Genomic DNA, 22,815 nt, shown 5'->3' on the forward strand with positions numbered 1-22,815 from the left:
TAGCTGTCCAGTTTTCCCACCACCACTTACTGAAGACACTGCCTTGTCTCCACTGTATATTCTTGCCTCATTTGTCGTAGATTAATTGACCACAAGTGCGTCGGTTTATTTCTGGGCTTTCGATCCTGTTCTATTGACCTATATGTCTGTTTCTGTGCCACCACTATACTGTTTTAAAAATGAAAACATAATGATCTACTTGTATCTTAATCCTATAAAGCACATGTAAAGTACTCAAGATCTGTGGATCTTTGGAGTTGAAGATGATAACAAGCTTATAGACACTTTACCAATTTTTGACAGAAAAACATCAACGACAACTAATTACCACATTTCATGCAAAAGAAAATAATTATAATTTCCCTTTTTAGGAAATTTTAAATCAATTAGGAGGAAAATGAAGACTCCTATAGCAAATTTAGCAAAGGATAAGGACAATTCAAAAAGATACACAATGGCCAATATATACATGAAAAATATTCAATTTTAATGGCTAAAAGAATAAGATAGCATAGCATATGAAAATGTAATAGTCTTTAAAAAATAATACTTGGTGCTGGCAAAGGTTCCAGGAAATTAGTATTGCTAATGGATATAAACGGGTAAAACCTTTTTGGAGGCAATAAGGCAACAGGGTCATTGTATTTCAAATGTGTACATGCTTTTTCCCAGTAATTATACTTTTCTAAATTTAAATTAAGAAAAAAAATATAGTTAAGTTTGCAAATATATGCATATACAAAAATGCTCTCTGCAGCATTGTTTATAAAAATGAAAACCAGAAACATCCAAATGTCATCAACAGAGTAGTTAAATAAATGATGGCAATGATGGTACATCCATATTATGAAATGTAATGTAGCTATTAAAAATAAAGACACAGATCTATTTGGACCACAGAAAACATCTATAACATATTGTTGAGTAAAGGAAGCAGGCTATAAACAGTATAAAACCATATAAAAATAATCCCATTTACATAAAAAAAATATATATATGCATAGAAATATAATAGTGGTTATCTATGAGAGGTGGGATCTTTTGTAACTTTTATTCTTTGTATTTGTTATATTGTTTGAAGTCTTTATAATTTAAAAAAAGCTACTTTATGTTCCATTTATTAACCTAGAGTGGTGTCCAAAACATTCTAAGAAAAAAAGCACAATATGATTCTATTTTAGAAAAAAATAAATGTAAAGTGTCCACATAGCGCAGAAAAGAACAATACAGAATGACATACTGTATGCCAAAATGTGAAAAGCTGTTATCTCTGTATGGTAGGATTATATATTATTTTCCTTTTCTACTCTATATGCTTTATACGTCATACAATTACCTACCTTTTTTGTAATAAGCATAAAAAGTATAATTGTACTATAATCTGAAAAAATTAAGTTTTCAATTTTTAAAAAATTTCTATTAAAAATATCTTAAACATCCCAAAAGAATAACTTGTCCTAAACAATTAACATTCTTTCCTTCAATATATCTTCGACTTTTCCTCAAAATATCCAGAGAGGGGCTTCCCTGGTGGCGCAGTGGTTAAGAATCTGCCTGCCAATGCGGAGGACACGGGTTCGTGCCCTGGTCTGGGAAGATCCCACGTGCCGCGGAGCAGCTGGGCCTGTGAGCCACAACTGCTGAGCCTGCGCGTCTGGAGCCTGTGCTCCGCAACGGGAGAGGCCGCGACAGTGAGAGGCCGCGACAGTGAGAGGCCGCGACAGTGAGAGGCCCGCGCACCACGATAAAGAGTGGCCCCCGCTCGCCACAGCTGGAGAGGGCCCTCGCACAGCAACGAAGACCCAACACAACCAAAAATAAATAATTTAAAAAAAAAATCCAGAGAAAACTGGAGATTCACATTCAAATAATGTTTAAAAGCACTAGCATAATGAAAACCATTATTTCATATAAACTTCATAATAACCCTGTTAGATAAAGAGAAAATGAGGATAAAAGGATAAAAAGAAACACGACTAGCAAAACGTGAAACAGGTATTTTAAAATACTACGTTTCTTTTTTTTTTTTTTTTTAAAGAGCTTTAACTTAAGCCATTTAAAATATATATATTTATTTATTAATTTATTTATTTTGGCTGCACCGGGTCTTAGTTGTGGCCTGTGGGATCTTTAGTTGCGGCATGCGTGCGGGATCTAGTTCCTTGACCAGGGATTGAACCCGGGCCCCCTGCATTGGGAGCGAGGAGTCTTAGCCACTGGACCACCAGGGAAGGCCCAATACTATGTTTCCTAACTATAAATTCTGTACTTTTTCCCCCACCACAAAGGTACCTCTAGATTAACTGAATTGCAAATAAAATACAAAAGTAAGTTAATTTTTCCACAGAAGCCAGGCTGGTACCAACTATCTAAAGTTTTTTCCCTTCGTCTTATTCTCCCAGAATAAGAAAATGGAGCCTTAAAAAACAGACACTCTGGACAATACAATCATTAGTAAAGAAGAGATGGCTGGCAGCACAGTTTCTCTTGCACTGGCACAAATTCTTGTTTTCAAACCCAAGAAACTTTGGTACTCTTATAATTCCTAAAGTCAGATATATCAAGAAACCACCCAAAGAAATACGGCCATAAACACAGAATGCCAAAAAGACCAATACCAATGTTTATTCTGGTTTATTTAAGATGTGATGTCTTCCACTTTTTCTTGGCACTAATGATAGCAAAATAAAGGTATATTTTTTATTCCTTTCGAAAAAATATGTAGAAACTATATTCCAGTAATAATAACATCAACTTAAGTAGCCTATGCTAGGCACCCATTCTAAGTACTTTACTTCTATTAACTCATTTAATTCTCACAGCCCTATGCTGTAAGCTCTATTATCAACAGCACCTTACAGATGAGGAAACTGAGGCAAAGAGAGGTCAATGAACTTGTCCAAGCTGCCACATCGCCAGTGTATAATATAACCTGAACCTGAACCCAGGCAGTCTTGCTCCAAGGCCCATATCTTTAGCCACTATACACACTGCCCTCTCCATATTGTTAATATATTATTTTGGGAGAGAATATGGTAACAGAATGAGAAGAAAAGTTTTTTCAAATTGCCTTAATGTTTTTAAATTCTATATGGTCAGAGAACAAGAATATTGCTGTTGAACAAGAATACTGGCCCCATGGGATTTCCCTGGCAGTCCAGTGGTTAATTAAGACTCCGTGCTTCCATTGCAGGGGGCACAGGTTCTATCTCCGGTGGGGGAACTAAGATCCCACATACTGCATGGCGCAGACAAAAAAGAAAAAAGGAAAAAAAAAAAAAAAAAGAATACTGGCCCCACAAAATGGGATATGAAATGTTCCTATGTAGTTGGGCATTAGACCTTGGAACTGGATCCGCTATAGAGAATAGAGTCTCACGACATAACTTCTGTGTGATCCTTATTTCCATGGAGAAATTGAGTGAGGCAATAGAGCACAACTACCTGACTGAAATGTTAGAAAACAACTCACCTTTGAGACAATGTCTCAAAGACTCAATGTCTTTTTATACCCTTGGCCCAAAGGCAGCCATTTAAAAATATGTTTAGCAAAACTGAAAAATAATTACAATGGGACAATCTTTATCCTTGTCAGGCTAAGAGGGGAAAAGGCTAGAAAAAGATATAGAATACAACTTGAAATTTACAGAACATTAAACTTAAAATATGACTGTCTAAACTACTTTAGAAGTTATTTTAATCTTCTAACCTGAGACAAAATAACTGTGAACAACAACTTTCCAATATTTACAAGCTGAAATTCAACTGAGTTTTATTTTAATGATACGAAGAAGAAATAATACTGTTCTGTAAATGTGAAACACCTCTCCTGAAAAATCCTGAACTTTGACTAATATGGTTTTCTGTTTTTTAATAAATGCTCAAACCTAAAATTATTAGGAAACCATTCTGTTGTATATCATCACCTAATTGCCTAAAACAAGATTTGTCAATTTATTGGTTCATTCAGAATACTTGTATTAAGTCACCTGGTATTTAGCACTCATTAAAATCTGTACTGAGAAGACATACAAATGTCAAAGTAAGGAGCTCTTGAGATATCTGGGGTGTCAAAGAGTCACCTATGATGAAAGACAAAATACACAGAGAAAGAATAATGAAAAACAAAGTAACTAAGTATCAAAAAAAACCCTTCCTGCTGCAGATTCAAAAAAAAAAAGAAAGAAAGAAAGAAAAAAGACACTTCTCTTTTATTTCCTGGATTTGGAATTCAAGAGCCTGACCCTGAATAGTCAAAGGAGAGATTTGAATCATCCTGAAGTTTCTAGTCAATCTTATTTCAATACCAAAATTAGGGATATTGCTTTTTACTGTCTATTTATAGCTATTTTAACTCATAAAACTTTTTTACTCTCTTATTTTTATCCTTTGAATTTCCAAGTTGAATTTCCTTTGAATTTCCAAGTTGAAGTTTTATCTACATTTAAGGATCTTTAGGAATCCAAATGTGGATTTGCTTATCCGTCCTATTATAGCACATCCACATTTGGTTGTTACAAAGGTACTGTTCTCACAGGACACACCATCCAGTCCCTTTATGAAGAGCTATGCTTACTACAATCCATGATCTCTGCAATATGCAATTAATGGACAAGTAAATGAACAATATCCTACTAAAAAGGAAGCAGGAAAAGAAGAGGTCCAACACACTGGGAAGGACCCTCCTTGTAATGCTCTGATCTATCTTTGTTCCAGAACTAGACAGTGGTGAATATTCAAATAGTTCTTAATGGAAGAAGGCCTAGAACCTTTTTTCCCACCAATTTCCCTCTAAATTGGCATATCCAATGGATATGCTCTCTTCTGGGCAATATTATAGGGTCCAAACTACAATGATTTTTCCAAAAGACCTTACTTCTCATAGTTCACTTTTTCTGTTTTATTTTGCTCATATAATAAACGACTGCTAAATTTCACTTTTAAATCTATTTGATTTGGGAGATTCCAAAATATAATTTGTTTCTATGTTGGTTGACAGTTGATGTTTCTGAAAAGTCCTAACAAGTTCAAGAAATACTAGTATAGATGTATAGGAGAACAAAGCACATCTAAATTTAAGGGAAAATGCACTTTGGGTTTACACACAAATAAGCAAACAAGTATGGTGAGAACACAATGACTCGGTAGCTATCTTTCACCTCTAGGTTACCTTTCTATTTTTAGAATTAGCAGCCATCTCCCCTCTGAAGTTTGCCATCTCAAGCAGCCCACTGTAATTCCAACAAATGAGCAAAGGCAACCGTGATTACAGACCTAATCTTAAGTATTCTTAGGAGTAAGTTGGTTTCTATTATTAGGGGAAATATTAAGCTTATAGTGTACTCAAGGAATCTATGATGCAATTAGTACTCGGTAAGAGTGCTAGTCATTCTACAAAAATTATTGTATAAATTACCAAAGTGCCTAATTTATACCTAAAACGTTATTTATTCATAAAGCCTACTCATACACAGATTAATATGCCTTTACCAGTAAACATACAAGTACTGGTCAAGATAAATTTAACTTCACTAAACTGAAGTGATGTTCAACATTGAATCATGTTCAAGTTCTCTCACTTATTCTCAAACTTAAAACTTGAGCTGTGGCAATAATTTAAGAAAACATCCTTTTAAATAGAAAATATTTTAGCAGTTGAGGACCATAACAAAGAAAAATAAATTAAGCACTTTCATGTTCACACAAAACAAATACTAAACTAGCCAGCAATGCCTCTTACTCAGGAACTCTGATGAATACAGTTATACCTATATTTAATCTAGCAGTATGTGAAATAGATGCATGTATATGTATACATGAATCACTTTGCTGTACACCTGAAACTAACACAACATTGTTAATCAACTATAAGACAAAAAGTTAAAATAAATATATAAATAAAAGATACCATTAAGAAAATGAAAAAAAAAATCAAGCAGTTATCCTGGGTCCTCATTATCCTCTACTAATGTCTAATTAATAATACAAATACAAAGAGAACGTTTCAAGGCAGTAGGGTTTATAGTTTCCACAGCTACAGAAGTGCATCTCACTTCACTTATGCAGTTTTTCTTCCTCCTAGCTCACTGTCACAATTCTGTGACATTTATTAAAAAACTGCAATCCTCTTGCTACTATTAAATATAAACATTTGCTTTCAGGAAATCAACAAAATGAATCAACCATGCATATTAATAGTCAAAAAAATTTCCAAGCTAAGCGAGGTTAATCTACTTCATGAATTTTTCACAGTCATCTGTAGTCTAATCTTGCTCATCAAAATTTTGTTTTTGATTATTCAAGATGTAGCACACTCAGTATTTAGATCATCCTATCTACATTTAAATCACATTTAGATAACTAAAATATACTGTGTTAAATGGGAAACTGAAAAGTCTTCCTTGCATGTGCCACCGCACAATTACGTCTGTCTCAATAACTTTAAAAAAAAAGTTAGTATATCTCAGTCTTAAAATTATTTTTTGTTTTTTTAACATTTTGTGTGTGTGGTAAAATATACATAAAATTTACTGCTGTATCCATTTTTTAAAGTCTACAATTCAATGGCATTAAGTTCATTCACAATGTTGTACAACAATCACCACTAGTATTCATTTCCAGAACTTTTTCATTGCCTCAAACATAAACTCTGTACCTAATGAAGAATAACTCCTCATTGCCCTCTCCCCATAGTCCCTGGTGACCACTATTCCACTTTCTGTCTCTATTCTAGATACCTCATGGAAATTTACAATATTTGTCCTTCTGTATCTGGCTTATTTCAATTAGCATATGTTTTCATATGCTGTAATCCATGTTGTAAGATGATATCAGAATTTCATTCCTTTTTAAGGATGAATAATATTCCACTGTATGTATATACCACATTTTATTTATCCATTCATTTGTTGGTGGACACTTAGCTTTTACTACACTCAGAGTTGTGCAACCATCATCACAATACATTTCAGAATATTTGTACCACTCTCAAAAGAAACCCCAAGCCCTTTAACTATAATCCCCCTCACTCCCCTCAACCCCAGGAACTACTAATCTACTTTCTGCCTCTCTAGATTTGTCTATTCTGTAGATTTCATATAAATGGAATCATACAGTATGTGGTCTTTCATGATTGGCTTCTTCCACTAAGCATACTATCAAGATTCATCCATGTTCCAGCATGTATCAGTAACTGATTCCTTTTTATGGCCAAATATTATTCCATTAAATGGATATACTACATTTTGTTTATCCACCCATTCATTAGTTGATGGACATTTGGGTTGTTTCCATACTTTGGCTATTATGAACAATGCGGCTCTGAACATATGTATACAAATATACATGTATATTTTATGTGTACAGATGTTTTCATTCCTCTTGGGTATGTATCTAGAAGTGAGATTGCTGGATATGGTAACTCTATGTTTACCTCTTTGAGGAACTATCAGATTATTTTACAAAGTGGCTGCACTGTTTTACATTCCCACCAGCAGTGTGTAAGGTGATTTCTCCACATCCTTGCCAACACTTATTATTATCTGTCTTTTTTTTTTTTTTAATTTATTTATTTATTTTAATTTATTTATTTATTTTTGGCTGTGCTGGGTCTTCGGTTCGTGCGAGGGCTTTCTCTAGTTGCGGCAAGTGGGGGCCACTCTTCATCGTGGTGCGGGGACCGCTCTTCATCGCGGTGCGCGGGCCTTTCACTATCGCGGCCCCTCCCGTTGCGGGGCACAGGCTCCAGACGCGCAGGCTCAGCAGCTGTGGCTCACGGGCCCAGCCGCTCCGTGGCATGTGGGATCTTCCCAGACCAGGGCTCGAACCCGTGTCTCCTGCATTAGCAGGCAGATTCTCAACCACTGCGCCACCAGGGAAGCCCTATCTGTCTTTTTGATTATAGCCATCCTACTAGGTGTGAAGTGGTATCTCACTGTGGTTTTGCTTTGCATTTCCCCAATGACTAATGATGTTGAAAATCTTTTTATATCCTTATCAATATTTAACATAGGGACTTCCCTGGTGGCGCAGTGGTTGGGAGTCCGCCTGCCAATGCAGGGGACATGGGTTCGATCCCTGGTCTGGGAGGATCCCACATGCTGCGAAGCAACTAGGTCCATGCGCCACAACTGCTGAGCCCGTGCTCTAGAGCCCATGCTCCACAACAAAAAAAGAACATGATTCTGTTAACTCAGAGTAAAAAAAAAAAAAAAAAAAAAAATTTAACATATTGTTATTGCATCAGTGCTTTTATTTTAAAACATTTATATGTTTAGCGATATATTAAAGTCAATATGTTCTTAAATATAACAAATATGTTTAATAGCACAAGCAGTATTTTGCTGCTATTAAACTAAATATACAGAAATAGTTGTCCTAATCAATAAAATGAAGTACAGTCAGACTCTTCATATTGTATTTGCTTATAGCCAGTCACCTAAGTGTTTCTCTCATTTAACTGACATGTTTTTATTTAAATATAATCAATTCCTGTGCTCAAGAATGCCGATCAGGGGCTTCCCTGGTGGCGCAGTGGTTGAGAATCCGCCTGCCAATGCAGGGGACATGGGTTTGAGCCCTGGTCTGGGAAGATCCCACATGCCGCAAAGCAACTGGGCCCATGAGCCACAATTACTGAGCCTGTGCGTCTGGAGCCTGTGCTCTGCAACAAGAGAGGCCGCGATAGTGAGAGGCCCGCACACCGCGATGAAGAGTGGCCCCTGCTTGCCACAACTAGAGAAAGCCCTCGTACAGAAACAAAGACCCAACACAGCCATAAATTGATTAATTAATTAATTAAAATTAAAAACAAAAAAAAAATTCTCAAAAAAAAAAAAAATATGAAAAAAAAAGAATGCCGATCAGGTGCAGCCACTACAGAAAACAGTATGAAGATTCATCAAAAAACTAAAAATAGAACTACATGATCCAGCAATTCCACTTCTAGGTATTTACCTGAAGAAAACAAAATCACTGTCTTGAAAAGGTATCTGCACCCTCATTTTCACTGCAACATTATTTACAACAGTCAAAACAAGGAAACAACAGAAGTGTCCATTAACAAATGAATGGATAAAGAAGATGTGATACACACATACACACACACACACACACACACACACACACACATATACAAGAATATTACTCAGCCATAAAAAAGAAGGAAATCTTGCCATTTAACACATGAATGGACCTTGAGGGCATTATGCTAAGTGAAATAAGTCAGAGAAAGACAAATACTATATGATCTCACTTATCTGAGTAATCAAAAAATTTTTTTCTTAAAAATTGAACTAAAAGATACAGAGAACAGATTGGGGGTTGTGGGGGCGGGGGAAGGCGAGGGTTATGAATGAAATGGGTGAAGGTGGTCAAGCTCCAAGAGAACCTTCTTATTTGAGTATTCCAGATTTAGTGAACAAATCCACCTCCATTTTCATCTTAATTACCTAAACCTTTGTCTTTACCGATTAAATAGTTCCAATTTTTTAAAGGTCTAGGTTTCCACCTATAATCATTTTAATCCAATTATTATTCCCATTAAAGCTTTCTACATGGTTGTATATAACTAAAGCACAATCCTCTCACACTTCCAATACCATTCCTTCCTTCTTTTCTGGATGTGGTATTCATTCATTCAAGCACCTTTTGGATATAAGCGCTTGTGCCAGATGCTAAGAGAATGTGAGGTGTAGTCCCTGTCCTTGAGAAAAATACCATCCAGTATAACTTTTTAAACAAAACTGGACTTTACTAAATGTTCTTTATGGTTTACTGCAGCTTTAATTCCATGGCTGATTCTAATATTGTACAATTACCTTACTGTGGTTTCGGTTTCATTTCCTGAACACACGCATAATCTAGTACTTTAATACCAAAGCTCGGGCTTGCCTGGTGGCACGGTGGTTAAGAATCCGCCTGCCAATGCAGGGGACAGAGGTTCGAGTCCTGGTCAGGGAAGATCCCACATGCCGTGGAGCAACTAAGCCCGTGGGCCACAACTACTGAGCCTGTGCTCTAGAGCCCGTGAGCCACAACTACGGAGCCTGTGCCCTAGAGCCCACGAGCCACAACTACTGAGGCCTGCGCGCCTAGAGCCTGTGCTCCGCAACAAAAGAAGCCACTGCAGTGAGAACCCCACGCACCACAATGAAGAGTAGCCCCCACTCAACGCAACTAGAGAAAGCCCGTGCACAGCAACGAAGACCCAACACAGCCAAAAATAAATAAATAAACTTATTTAAAAAAAAAAATACTAAAGCTCTCCTAAGTTTTGAGAGACCTTTCTCCAAATTATTTCCATAATTTTATTAACACTTAAAAAAATGATTAAAAAGAATAAAATACTTAAATGTTTAAAAAGTGTAGAACTTATACTCTGAAAGCTACAAAACACTGTTGAAAGAAATTAAAGACCTAAATAAAAGGAAACACATCCCACGTTCATAGAGGATAAGACTGAATACTATTAAGATGGCAATGCTCCTCAAGCTGACCTACAGATTCAATGCAATCCCTATTAAAATCACAGCTCTCTTTTTTGCAGATATTGAGAAGCTGATCCTAAAATTCAAATGGAAATTCAAAGGACCCTGAATAGCCAAAACAATCTTATAAAAGAAGAACAAAATTGGAAGACTCACTCTTCCCAATTTCAAAGCTACAGTAATCAAGACAGTGCGTTGCTAGCATAAGAATAGACATATAGATGAATAGAAAAGAACTGAGAATCCAGAAATAAACCCATATGCCTATAGTCAACTGATTTTCAACAAGGTTGCCAAGACCATTCAAAGGGAAACAATAGTCTTTTCAACAAATAGTACTGGGGGTAATTGGATATACACATGAAAAAGAACGACACACCACATACTGCACACCATAGACAAAAATTAACTCAAAATGGATCAAAGACCTAAATGTAAGAGCCAAGACTATAAAACTCTCAGAAGAAAACATAGGTGTAAATCTTTGTGACCTTGTATAAGGCAGCAGTTTCTTAAATATGACACAAAGCATAAGCAACAACAACAAAAAAGATAAAGTAGACTTCAAGAAAATTAAAAACATTTGTGCATCAAAAGACACTACCAAGAAAGTGAAAAGACAGCTCACAGAACAGGAGAAAATTTTGGCAAATCATATATCTAATAAGGGACTTGTATAAAGAATATATAAAGAACTCTTACAATTCAACAATGAAAAGACAAATAATTCAATTTTAAAATGAGCCAAGCCTTGAACAGACATTTCTCCAAAGAAGATATATTAATGGCCAATAAACATATGAAAAGATGCTCAACATCATTAGTCATTAGATAAATATAAATCAAAACCACAGGAGACTGCTTCATACCCAACTAGAGATGGCTATAATCAAAAAGATAAGAGTAAGTGTTGACAAGAATGTGGAGAAATCAGAACCCTCATACATTGCTGCTGAAAATGTGAAATGGTGCAGCCACTGCAGAAAGCAGTTTGGCAGTTCCTCCAAAAGTTAAATATAGAGTTACCATATGATCCAGCAATTCCACTCCTAGGTATATACCCAAGAGAAATGAAACACCTGTACACACAAAAACTTGTACACAAATGTTTCATAATAGCGAAAATAACCCAAATGTCCATCAACTAATAAATGAATGGATAAACATAGTAGTATGTATCCATCTAATGGAACATTATCCACCCATAAAAAGAAATGAGATACTGATACACGCTACAACATGAATGAACCTTGAAAACATTATGCTAAGTGAAACAAGAAGTTACAAAAGACCACATATTATATGATTTCTTTTATATGAAATGTCTAGAATAGGCAAATTCATAGAGACAAAAAGCAGATGAGTGGCTACCAGGAGCTGGGGATGTGGGAGGGAATGGGGAATGACTGCTAAATGAGTAAGGGGCTTCTTTTTGGGGTGGTGAAAATGTTCTGGAATTATATACTGGTGCTGGTTATACAACACTGTAAATGGACTAAAACTCACTGAATTATACACTTTAAAACTGTTAAAATGGGGACTTCCCTGGTGGCGCAGTGGTTAAGAATCCATGTGCCAATGCAGGGGACAAGGGTTCGATCCCTGGTCCAGGAAGATCCCACATGTCGTGGAGCAACTAAGCCCATGTTCCACAACTGCTAAGCCTGTGCTCTAGAGCCCACAAGCCGCAACTACTGAGCCCATGAGCTGCAACTATTGAAGCCTGTGCACTCTAGGGCCTGCGTGCCACAACTACTGAGTCTGTGTGCTGCAACTACTGAAGCCCACGCGCCTAGAGCCCGTGCTCCACAACAAGAGAAGCCACTGCAACGAAAAGCCCACGCACCTCAACGAAGAGTAGACCCCGCTCACCGCAACTAGAGAAAGCCCACACGCAGCAACAAAGACCCAACACAGCCAAAAATAAAAAATAAAAAAAATTTTTAAAACTGTTAAAATGATAAACTTTATGTGCTATGAATTTCACCTCAATTAAAATAAAAAGATAATCAGGAACCAAGTCTTTAAGAATGTGGATTTCACCCTAAAGCCCATGGACACCATTATAGGATTTTTAAGTAAGCAATATGATTTGATTTGTATTTTAGGAAGATTAATCCTGCACAATATAGTGCTGTGAATGCCTAAACCTTAGTATATAAATTTAGCAACATCTGATTTGGATGTTCAGAAGCTTATGCATAGAAATAAAATCCTGGTTTCTTGCTACATCTTGAGTATGTTTGCCAAATAACTTACCTGTAGATATAAATTTTATTTTACTTATTTAACAAATACTTATATAGTGCTGTGTGCCAAGCATTATTCCAAGTTCTTTAGAAATATTAACTCATCCAATCCTCATAACAAATATATGAGTCTACTATCTCCACTTTATAGAAGAACAAATTGAGTCAAGAAAGGTTAAGTAACTTGCCTAAAATCACACAGCTATTAAGTAATGCGTGTTTTTGAAACTGGGTTTCTATTCACAAGGCAGATAAATAAGTGGGACTTTGATTTACTTATTATTATCTCTACCACTTTTAATTCCTAAGAAAAACTTCATATTCTTCAATTTCAACTCTTCTGTTTATTTGTTCTCAATTCACTATGCACTAAATTTCTTTTTCTGTGCAGAATTTACAGCGTTGATTCTATCCATTCTTGTGAAGTTTGATTGAAAAACAGTCTCAAGAAAGTTATTTTTTAGTTTTTATTTACTATACACTATAAACATGTTATTTATGTTTACTATAACAGAGTAGTAATTTGGTTAACTAATTACTTTCTGTTCTTCAACTACTTCATTACCCAGTTTTTTTTTTTAAGCAATGAGTTTTTTAAAGGAATTAAGTAGTAATTTTATCCAAAGCATGTTATTCAAATATTATATATAAATTTTCATCCTGTACTCAACATTATAGGTAAAAATAAACTAAGAAAATTTCTTCAAAAATAATTTTAAAATTATAAAATTCAACTATACGTTTATATTTCCCATTCATTCACTCTACATTAGCCTAATAGTCTAGAGAGTATGACCTAACAATAAAAATGAAAAAGGAATATAGAAAAAAGTCTTGGAGGTCACAATACAATTTTATAAAAACGTACTCAAGTAAACTTTTGATTTACAGTGTTTCTAAAGTACTTATAACTGCCCATTATCTAGGCGCTTATAAATTGAGCCTATAATGTTCACAAGTTATAAATTTACAACTTGTGAACATTAATTTATTATCATTAATTACCATTTACAGTAGTATTTTTACAGTTAAGCACAAGATAGTACTCACTTACATGGGACAGAAAGCTCATATTGTTTTTACCTAATTTATGCTTAACCTACAGAAATAATCAGAGTACAAATAAGTACATACCCCCTACCTACATACTCTTCAACTCTATAACCCTCTGAAGACTTAAACTATTTTAAAAAGAAAGTTTAAAGTTTTAAACTTCATTTTACAGTTATTAAGTATAGGGGCAAACTATATGCTCAGGTATACTTTGCACAAAAGTATTTTCCTATTAACAAATAGGAACTTCAAATTAACTTCATTCTTCATTCCAGATTGAATTACAAAACCCTTTAAAACTCTGTGTTATCACTGTTTATTTACATACAATCTCTTTTACTAAACTATAAGCAATATGTGGCCAGGATATATGGGTGAATTCACTTTGAGTGAATGAATAATAATATTATTATTATATTATTACTATGTTATAACTATAATAATATTATAACTAAGTAACCTATAACCTTGCACATAAGCATAAAAAAATCATCTCTAAAAAACTACACTTGGCTACATTATAGAAAATAGGAATATATAAAAGAATAAAAAATGCCATATTAACTTTATGTCCTTTAAAAAACTAGTTTTCCTTTCTAGAAGGTTATGGTGGTTGAACAACAAAAGTTAAAGACAGAAGAGTACACACTGTATACTGTAAATATAGTGTGTACTGTATAAATCCATTTACACAAAATTCTAAAGAAAGGCAAAACTAATCTTTAGTAAGGAAAAACAGATCAATTTTCCTGAGGGGCTGGAGTGGGCAGAATTTACTACAGAAGATCAAGAGGTAGCTTAGCTTAACGGGATGACTGAAATGTTCTGTATCTTGTCTGTAGTGATTACACACATGTATACACCTGTTAAAAACTCAAGGAACACTTGAAATGGGTGTACCTGTGTACCTCTATAAGGATGGTTTGTTTTTCTAAAAGAGAGGGGAAAGACAGAAAGGATACAAGAAGTAACAGCAGAACCAACAAGCAAAATGTGGAGAGTACCATGAGAAAATGGAGACATGGGTAGAATGGGAAGATTGGGAAAAAAAAGAGAGACAGACAGTGGAAAGAAGAACCAAAGTAAATTAATAGGGCCTTATGCAAAATATCACTATTCGTATAGCATTTCATAGTTTTCAAAATCCTCTAACATTATTTCAGTTATTCTTCCTCACAACTCTTAGGTAAGCAAGACTGATGACAATGTCTCTGCTGAAGAAAAGGAATGCTTACATGATTTTCCACATGGTCTCAAGACTTAACTAGAATTAAAACACAAATTTTCTACTGCCTAACAGAATTTTCAGGAAGTTCAGAAACAAACACCAACCACGACAATAAATAGAACTCCCAATGCTCTATGAGTATTGCTTTTTCTGTTGCTCATCTCTTCTCAGGTTTAGTTACGCTCTGAAACATACCAGCAGAAATAGGGTGCAATGACCTCTATGCTTCCATAAAACTACTGCCAAAGAAATCAAGAGCCCCATGGCATCTTCCGTTTTTAAAGCAGTTCTCCTTAGGTGGTGGCTTGCTTACCCTTCCCCTTCCTTTTCACTTTTGAGCACCATCAACAGTCAAAACAGAGGTGGTTCAACCAGCAGTGTGCTTCAGCTAAATCTTAAAGACATGCACCAAAGCCAGGAAATGATTTGCTAATTTTGAGTGCTAAAATATTCCTAAAAAGGGTCATCATCATAATCTTTACTGATTTTTATGTGTGGCTTATAGAATTTCTCTCCTTACTTTACGGGAACTGTTAAGCTAAAGAAATCTACACAAGGTACTCTTTATATACCATCTGAACAGTGGTGTAATCTTGTTAGGGCCTGAAGTGTAAATGCCAATTATCAAATGTTTGTATTGTAAAAAAGTAAGTATAAACTCAAAACTCTGGGGTAAAATAGTCAAGTTTCAAATACCAGCCTCCTCCATTAGCTATGTAACCTTAAGAAAATTAGTGAATCCCTCTGTACCTCAGTTTCCTCATTTATGAAATAGGGATACTGATACTATCTCACAGGACTTTTCTGAGGATTAAACGTGGAAAATATCTGTAAAATGCTGGTACACACAAATTGCTCAAAAAATGACTTCAATTATTACTAACACTGAATTTATTATTCTTTCTTCTCTTTACCAACACTGTTTCTTTTGACATGTCCTATAAAGACTGCTTTACATAGATTTTTTAAAACTAAAACTAAATTTATAAAGATAAGAGTAATCAACTTGGCTCACTATTTATTAGTAACTTTTCTGTTCTTGTCTCACTTTCAAAACCAAGTACCAAATTTACTAAAGGACTAATAATAACATTTCTGAATGGGAAAGAAGTGATAAGGATTCATGGCTGGCCAGCAGTAATAATCAGTACCTACTTATCAAGTAAATATTAAAAATAAAAGCAAGAGAAAACATCTATTTTTAAGTTATTAAGAATAAATAAAAGTAACTGAAAAATCTCATGTATCACATCTTTAGTTCAAACCATCAAAAATATAGATCCTTCATCACAACATCAGGTTTTATTTACTTTTGGAAGCTGAAATCATTACCTGTAGTTAATCCATAGACTATTTCTACCTTTTCATTCAAATACATGTTTATAATTAGTGTATTATACCTCATTCGTTTTTTTAACCTTGATTTTTATTAAGGCAACAGGAAATAAAAGACGTGACTCTCTTTCACGCAACTTGAAATAAAATCTTAGCAACAAGAAAAGAGCATAAGATAATAAGCAACATATCTACTGAAGAAAGTCTTTTATCTCTCATAAAGTTAGCAGAATTATCCTCTGTCACTACATAATCAGGCCCAACTGATATCTCAGATTAATTTGATCTTTATTTTTTTCTAATTACCTGTTATTCTTAATAGAAAATAATCTGATGGGTCAAGTTTTTCTAATAAAAAGTGGCTATTTTTACATATAACATTGATCACAATAAGAAATGTTCATCTGTACTACCATTTTCAAGTTTTAGGGGACTCCTGGAATTAATACAGTAGAGTCAAGAATGAATCAAGAGCAGACCAAGGACCATCTGATTAAATATGAATTTCTATCCTCTTATTGTAACAAGCAATAGAATTCCAGTATTGAATAAAAATAAAAATTAAAAAAGCAGAGTTTAGGAAGAGACACAAAAACAAATGACAGGAAATCAGAGAGAGATGGATCCTAGAAACAAAAAGTTGGCATGAACTAGGTATGATTCTGTCATATGTTTGAAATTCATTTCCATAATTATTTCCTCAATAATATTTTTAGTTTATTAGGTATGGACCAATAGAGAATATTATAGATACTAAACAAGAAAAGAATCCAATAGATTACTTTTAATGTTGAATACTTTCAAAAAGTCCTTTCTAGTAAGATATCTTCATACATTTCATCATGTAAGAGTTAATGGCCTAACTACCTTACGAACACAGGCCCTAGGAAAGAAATAAATCAGGCTTAATGGCAATTCAGAAATATTCCATAAAATCAGTAAAAAAAACTGTTACTATTTTTAGGATTTTCATTTTTGAACTATAAAGTAAAATTATGCATGGTACAACATCAAACAGATTGAGAGTAGTTAAAAAAAAAAGTTTATTTTCCCCTAACTCAATGTAATATTTCATATTTTCTTTTAAGTTGATCCATATGTAATTTCTTTTTTTTTTTTTTTTTGAAGGCAAAGGAAGAAAGCTTTTTTGTTTGTTTTGTTTTTTTATAAATTTATTTATTTATGGCTGTGTTGGGTCTTCGTTTCTGTGCGAGGGCTTTCTCTAGTTGCGGCGAGCAGGGGCCACTCTTCATGGCGATGCACGGGCCTCTCACTATCGCGGCCTCTCTTGTTGCGGAGCACAGGCTCCAGACGCGCAGGCTCAGTAGTTGTGGCTCACGGGCCTACCTGCTCCGCGGCATGTGGGATCTTCCCAGACCAGGGCTCGAACCTGTGTCCCCTGCACTGGCAGGCAGACTCTCAACCACTGCGCCACCAGGGAAGTCCCACATGTAATTTCTTAACTCACACTTTTAAAAGCATTTAAAATTTTTAATCCATTGTTTTTATTACTTTATTTCTTCCAATTTGCTTATATTATTTTTCCTGTTTTATCTGATTTTTCTACCATCTTATCTTACATCTCTATAGGTATTTCTAGAATGACCTGTTATTATTTGCTTATTTAGTTTAATTTTTAATCTCCGTTTTTATATAGCAAACTATATATGCCCAAATCAACATTTTTTAATACAGAAAGTGTAAGAAATGGCACCTTTTTTTTTTTCCCTGTAGTTGAACATTTTTTCCAGGCACTCCAAAGTAGAACCCTAGCCTTAAAGTCTGAACACTGTAAGTGTAAACCATTTTATTTTTTAAAAAATATATACAAACTACCTTCTTTAAAGAAGGTAGGGAAAATGCAAAAATAGAATCAAAAAGTAAAAATCTGTAGTATATACTTTTGTCCAGGATTTTTTTCTATGCAAGCTATTTTTAATATAATTGCAACAATATCTTTTATTTACTTATTTTATTAGGAGTTTCATATGTAATTATGGGGTCACCAGAAACATTATTTTAATGGCCTACATATCATTACATTAAATAGCTAGACCCTTTTCCCATTGTCAGGCAATCACCAAATTAAATAAAACAGTATTAGCAGAACTATGTAGGGTGATGGATGTTAACTAGACTTATTATGGTGATCACTTCCCAATATATATACATATCAAATCATTGTTGTGAATTTGAAACTAACATAATGTAAAATGTCAGCTATATCTCAAGTAAAAAAAAAAAAAAAAAAAAGGAACTAATTTCCTATTCTTGAAAAGGGGGAGAGGGAGTAGAAGGACCAGCATTGATATGAAAGATAAATGTGAACAAACTGAATAGTAAAGAGATTTTAAATCTATTTTTGAAGCTAAATACCCAACTGTAGGTTTTCCAACCTTGTCGTCCTTAAAAAAAACCAAAAAACAAAAAAACTGTAATTTGTAAAACCTGTGTTCTCTAAAAAGTTTAACAAATTGTATGATAATAATTAAATTCCCTTCACACTGGGCTGACTTTTTTAGTTATTAGATAGAAATCTAGACTATTGGACTTCCCTGGTGGCACAGTGGTTAAGAATCCGCCTGCCAACGCAGGGGACACGGGTTTGATCCCTGGTCGGGGAAGATCCCACATGCCGCGGAACAACTAAGCCCGTGTGCCACAATTGCTGAGCCTGCGTGCCTAGAGCCCATGCTCCACAACAAGAGAAGCCACCGCAATGAGAAGCCCGCGCACCACAATGAAGTGTAGCCCCTACTTGCCACAACTAGAGAAAGCCTGCGTGCAGCAATGAAGACCCAACGCGGCGGGGTTGCGGGGGGGGGGGGGGGGAGGTTAAACCGTTAAAAAATACTTTGCTAAAAAAAAAAAGAAAAAAGAAACCTGGACTATTGATGTAAAGCATACATACATAAACATTACTAGACAATACTTCATATTATATATCGTAGGGAGTCAGTACAGTATAGTACTTAAGAGCACAGATTCTGAAGTGAGGCTACCTGAGCTGGAATCTTGGCTCTACAACTTACCAGCTGTGTGACTCTAGGTAAGTTACTGAAACTCCCTAAGCCTCCTTAGCTTCCTCATCTGTGAAATGAGGTAATAGTAACGATCTCAAACAGCTGTTATGAGGATTCAGTGAGTTCATATTTGTAAAGTTCCTGGCACATGGTAAGAACTATATAGATGGCTGTTTAAATTTTTAAAATTTTAAATTTAATTTTTAAAATTTAGCTAACATTTATAGAGCTTACTACACACCAGGTTAAATGCTTTACATGAATTTGCCTCAAATAATCTTAACAACACCTCTGATGAAGATAATATTATTGCCCCCATTTAAAAAAGAGAAAATTGAAGCACAGAAAGATTAAATGACTAAGCTGAGGTCACACACAAACGTCAAACAAGGATTTGAACCCAAGTCTGACCACATAACCTACAAACTTAGCACAGATTGCTCTTATACACTAGGAGCAGTAGCCTCCTGCTGTACTATATCTTGCTGAAATAAATTAGAATTTTTTGTATTTCCTGGAATAGAGTATTTTAAACAGTAATATAAAAAATATCACTATAATACAGAAGTATTTATACATGAAATGATTATGATGTCTGATATTTGCTTTAAAATAATACAGCTTGGGCAGGGGGAGAGAGGATTAAAAAAACAAGAGTAGACATACTTTGATAGCTATTAAAGTTTGGTGGTGGGTACCACCAAACCCATAAATAAATAAATAAACCCATAAACCTATAAATAAATAAAATGATGTGTTCATCATTTTATTCTCTCCACTTCTGTGTATTCTTTAAAATGTCCATAATAAAAGGTTGAAAATAGAAATAGGGTACATAGATTAAATCCTTTCATCACACAAGCAAATAACTTTCTTATACCTTGTATCAAAGATATAAGAGAACATGACATACTTGATACTTACACATTTTACAATTTATATATAATCCATAAAGGGTGGTCTTACTTTAAATAACTGAGTATCCTCTCAACCAAAATGAAAAATTAGTGAAAGTATTTTGGCATACATGTAAATATACATACTAGATTGTTGCCTGCATTTCCATCAACTTGTTAAAAATATTTGCTTAAGTAATTAACACTCGTTTTTTTTTTCTTATCTTTCTCCTGCCTGATAATCTCTATGATTATAACACTCTGGTTTGCTGCCCAGAAAATGGATGAGTTTTTGTACAGACAAATATAACTCCACAACATGGTCACAAATTGAACAATACAAATAGAAACAACAAATCTGCTTCACCAAGAAACACTTCTAAAAATCCCTTGCCTCAAACTGTAGTTGATTTTTATACTAATATATACCATAGGTATATATATACCTATGGACTTTTTATAAGTATAAATATAATCAATAATTAATCTAAGAACTTTTATATGCTTTAAATTATAGTTAAAACAATTTAGCTGATACTTAAGGAAAAAAAATTTATTAAGCCAGACACTATACTAGGCATTTTCATACACATTAGCTCACTAAACTTGAGATTATATACATTTTTATAAAAGAACATTAAAGTTTAGAGAGGTAAAATCACTTGCCCAAGGTCACAGAGCTAAAGGTCACAAGTAGCTAAATTGGTATTCAAATTTAAGCTTAATTACAAAACCCACTTTTTCCCTTGACACCTACACTCAAGTCAAACAAATATTTAGGGCCTTTTTTAGTGGACCATAAAATGCTTATGTTACTGGTTACATATATATTTTACAGTGGCAGCTTGGCTTTGGGTAAAGAGCACCAACTACAACACAAAAGCACTGTTTGTTTCTACTATCATATGATTTTTTTCCCCCAAGTCTCTTAATTTCAGCCTCAGGTTACTCATCTTTATAATAGGAAAATTAATATCCTTGCTGTCCAGTTCCCAGGATTACATGATTCAAAAATGACATACATGAAATCACTTCAAAAACTTCAAAAACAACAAGTAGTCCTTTTTTTGTCTTAAAATGCTAAAAAAACACAGAATAATGTTTTCTAAAGTAACTGTCAGCTGTTTAAATTATTCTACACATTCTAACATTTCCAGAACTTTCTAAAACCCTTTTTCTAAGCATAGCTCAATCATCATCTCTATTACTTGGCTTTCCTTATCCTTAAAAATGATGCAAGAGTAATGACATCAATGCTATTGTAATAAATAATTAATATGCCATTCTGAAATGCTCAGCATATGAAAGTTCTAAATTCTGACTTTCCAAACTAAATATGTGTTTGGTGTCACTCTTTTAGTTATGTTCATGATCTTAATGTTTGAGCCTTTTCATATTCAGTTTGTTTTGTAAAAAACTAGAATCAAGATATGGAATTTTAAAGTAGAACACCCAACACACAATTTTTAATAGTTTTGTGGGGTTTTTTCCCAAGGCTTCTCGAAACAGATACAATAGCTAACAAGGACATCAAACACACAAAATCCACTAAAACATTCAGCTGCTCTAAAAGAAGGATCAGGCTCTTTAGGAGAAAACTAGATTGTATGAGTTTGCAAAGTTTAACACTTTCTCATTTAAACTCCATTTCAGAGAAAGCCTTTGCATACTCACACAATATGCTTTAAAATGGCACTTTGCTGACCTTCCAATAGTCCAGCTCTATGAAAATTCTGTGATGGGTGTAACTTCAGAGAATCTGAAAAACACAAAAAGCATTAAGTACTTTTTATGCTGAATGACTTAAAAAAAAAAAAAAGCCAAGGATAGCATACATTTCTTATATAATTGTCACGTATTTTTAAGAGCTGAAGTCCCTATTTGTGAATATATTCTCGGCAAAAGAAGGCTGAATTGCCTCTACACTGGTCTCTATACTAAACTTAGATTTTCATAAAGCATTTGTTTCATGGAAAATTATCTGGTGATTACTGCACAAACGGTGTTAATGTCTTGACTATTTTTAGCACCCAACTGTACCACATTAGCCCTTCTCTAAGAATCACCTCTAGATATCGTCTCTTCCTTTTTGACACTCAAAACTACAATATTTCCAAACTACTTCAGGATGGTGACTGCCAACTAAAGTCATCAGAGCAACAGATAATGGCTACAGTTACTAAGTAGGACTCTGTGTACAAACTCAATCGCCAGTCTATAAAGTCCAGCACCTTCCAGAGAAAACCACCTCACTCTGATTCACTTCAACGATTTTAAATACACGAATGTGAAGCTGAAGCCCCCCTTTTTGCAGGGGGGTGGAATCAGCGGATGGATACATCAAATCAAAAACTGAAGAAACCCTGAATTTCTCAGGAAGGAGGTTCACAGTGGCACACAATGTTTTTTTTAACATGGTAAAATGAATAGCTAATAGCCCAGTTATGTCTTTTGCCCCCTCCCAGTGATTTAAAAAGTGACTAAGAGTGCAGTGGGAGCATTTTGGTTTGATGGCCCTTGCACAAGGAACCTGTTCTAACACAT

General features: G+C 34.6%; 1 protein-coding gene across 5 annotated transcripts in view; it reads right to left on the bottom strand.

Annotated features, from left to right (window-relative positions):
• NFAT5 (nuclear factor of activated T cells 5) overlaps positions 1 to 22,815 on the bottom strand; it is a 190,433-nt gene that overhangs the window by 98,132 nt on the left and 69,486 nt on the right. For 2 of the 5 annotated variants that reach the window (XM_057533769.1, XM_057533768.1), the window contains exon 2: positions 21,977 to 22,030. The exons of the other annotated variants lie outside the window; for them this stretch is intronic. In XM_057533769.1, coding sequence (XP_057389752.1) covers positions 21,977 to 22,030 — 54 coding nt within the window. The remainder of the gene's footprint in view (positions 1 to 21,976; positions 22,031 to 22,815) is intronic. 5 annotated transcript variants of the gene reach the window in all.

The sequence above is a fragment of the Balaenoptera acutorostrata genome, chromosome 19, assembly GCF_949987535.1.
Source record: "Balaenoptera acutorostrata chromosome 19, mBalAcu1.1, whole genome shotgun sequence".
NCBI lineage: Eukaryota > Metazoa > Chordata > Mammalia > Artiodactyla > Balaenopteridae > Balaenoptera > Balaenoptera acutorostrata.